The sequence below is a fragment of the Rhagoletis pomonella genome, unplaced genomic scaffold (genome assembly GCF_013731165.1).
Source record: "Rhagoletis pomonella isolate Grant_MI unplaced genomic scaffold, Rhpom_1.0 Rhpom_scaffold_09714, whole genome shotgun sequence".
NCBI classification, from domain to species: domain Eukaryota; kingdom Metazoa; phylum Arthropoda; class Insecta; order Diptera; family Tephritidae; genus Rhagoletis; species Rhagoletis pomonella.
This window is the reverse complement of record NW_023468246.1, coordinates 1-1927: the sequence shown is the minus strand read 5'-3', so window position 1 is coordinate 1927 and position 1927 is coordinate 1. Positions and strand designations below refer to the sequence as shown.

The 1927-nt window shown below is 57.7% G+C and overlaps 1 protein-coding gene across 1 annotated transcript; it reads left to right on the top strand.

The window, feature by feature from the left end:
• Window positions 1–651: 651 nt before the first annotated feature.
• LOC118756303 (chitinase-like protein PB1E7.04c) lies at window positions 652–1684 on the top strand (the record flags this gene model as incomplete). The annotated part of the gene is made up of 1 exon (XM_036491075.1): window positions 652–1684. A coding segment is annotated over exon 1 (1033 nt), but the record flags the coding sequence as incomplete, so codon positions are not given.
• Window positions 1685–1927: the final 243 nt, after the last annotated feature.

Genomic DNA, 1927 nt, shown 5'->3' with positions numbered 1-1927 from the left:
TCCACAGGATACAGCCCAGCGTTCCTGGTGCAAGGACGAGAACCACGACTACCAGGAGCACTCTTCGACGAAATAAATATCGGGACAGGCGAAATAGCCCCGACGGCCGAGGAAAAGTCCACAAGGATGCAGGAAGCATTCAGGATCGTCAGACAAAATATGGAACGTGCCACGACCGACCAAGCGCGCCATTATAACCTGCGTCGCCGGGAGTGGAACCCAAAAGTCGGCGAGCTGGTCCTCACCAAAGAACGTCATCTATCTAAGGCAGCAGAGGGGTTTGCGGCAAAACTAGCCCCTAAATATGCCGGCCCCTACCAGATACTCCGATACGTTTCCCCGGTCATCGTGGAGCTACGGAAGACCGACGACGGAAGGACAAGAACGGCTAACCTGGCCGACCTGAAGGCGTACAAGACGGCCGAATCACAACAACTTAGCAGCACGGAAAAGGAGGAAAAGAACCATAAAAGAAATTAAATTAAAGTTCTAACCCCAACGAAAAAAAAGAGGGAAGGGAATTTAAAATAAAATAAATAAAGTTAGCAAGACCGTCGCATCAGTGGAAACCGTCATTCGATCGTCAACTAGCGGACCAACCACACGTGAATAAACGGAAGAATTTTATAAAAAGGTAAAAATCAATCAACCATGAACATGGAAGGATTAGACAAGATGGAAAAGAGTGTGAAGCGCTTGCGTGAACGCATAGCCGAGGAAAATGCAAAGCGACCGCGGACCCAGATGCTTGGCGTGGGGTCGACCATAGGCCCACGGGATGCTGCCCGCGCACGCGCCGAAGCCGCCGACGCCGCCGCGATGTACGCGGCACTCACGCACGCTACTGGAGAGACGCGCAACCAGCAGCCAGCAATGGCGGCCCAGTTAGCCGCTAGGCGGACCGCCGTCGCACGCGCTGCCAGCAGACATGCCGTCACCATCCACGCGGAAATGACCCGCGCTCTGTCAGTGCACGCGATCGCCGCTAACGCAGCCGCAAGGTACGCGACCACAGCCAGCATGACGGCGGGCACCCACGCTGAAAATGCCGACACCGCACAGGTTACAACAGCACGCGCCGTCACAGCCCAAGCAACTGCACGACAGACCCTCGCCGCGCGCACGGCCGCCGTACATGCGACAGCGGCGTTCACCAACGCAGCGCGCGCCGCCGACGAAATCACCGGGCGCACCCTAGCCTCTTCCCCATCCTTCAGTCCTTCGGGGGACGACAGGTACAACACCGCCGGGGCAGCCGCCTTCTCGGTGAGGAGGGTAGCTTCAGATCACGACACTAGACACGGGAGCGGAATGGACACGGGCAAGACTGCGTCCACTGGTAGCCCGCCCAACGAAAGTACAACAAGCGACAGCGCATCACACACCACCTCATCGGACACCAGCACGACCACCGATAGCCCAACAGGCGAGAGTCCCGCCAGCGACAGACCGGCTAACCAGGACACCGACATGGCGTTGGCCGAACACCTTGAAATCGAGCTATCCTCGGACGAGGAACAACCACCGCAGGCGTCGACGGGCCCGCGAGCAATTTTCCCGCCAGGACCAGGCGGAATAGCGCTGTATGAGGCCGACTTGCGGACACTGACAGGACCCTATTGGGTGACAGACACAGTCATCGATGCCTGGGCAAAGGGCCTGGAAGCCACGCTCAACATACGAGGTACCGTACTCAGCCCATTCGTTGTCTGGCAATTGAGCAAACCCGACAGGGGAGAGAATTATCAGCGCATCCACCGGTGGCTACGCCACACCGACCATTTCGGCCAACGGGTTGTCCTCGCGCCACACAATGTCTCGAACCATTGGTACCTGCTCGCCCTCGCCAACCAGGAGATGACCCACCACATAACAGATAGCGAGTGTTGGCACGACATCAACATTTGGGTGGCCGACTCCAGGAAAG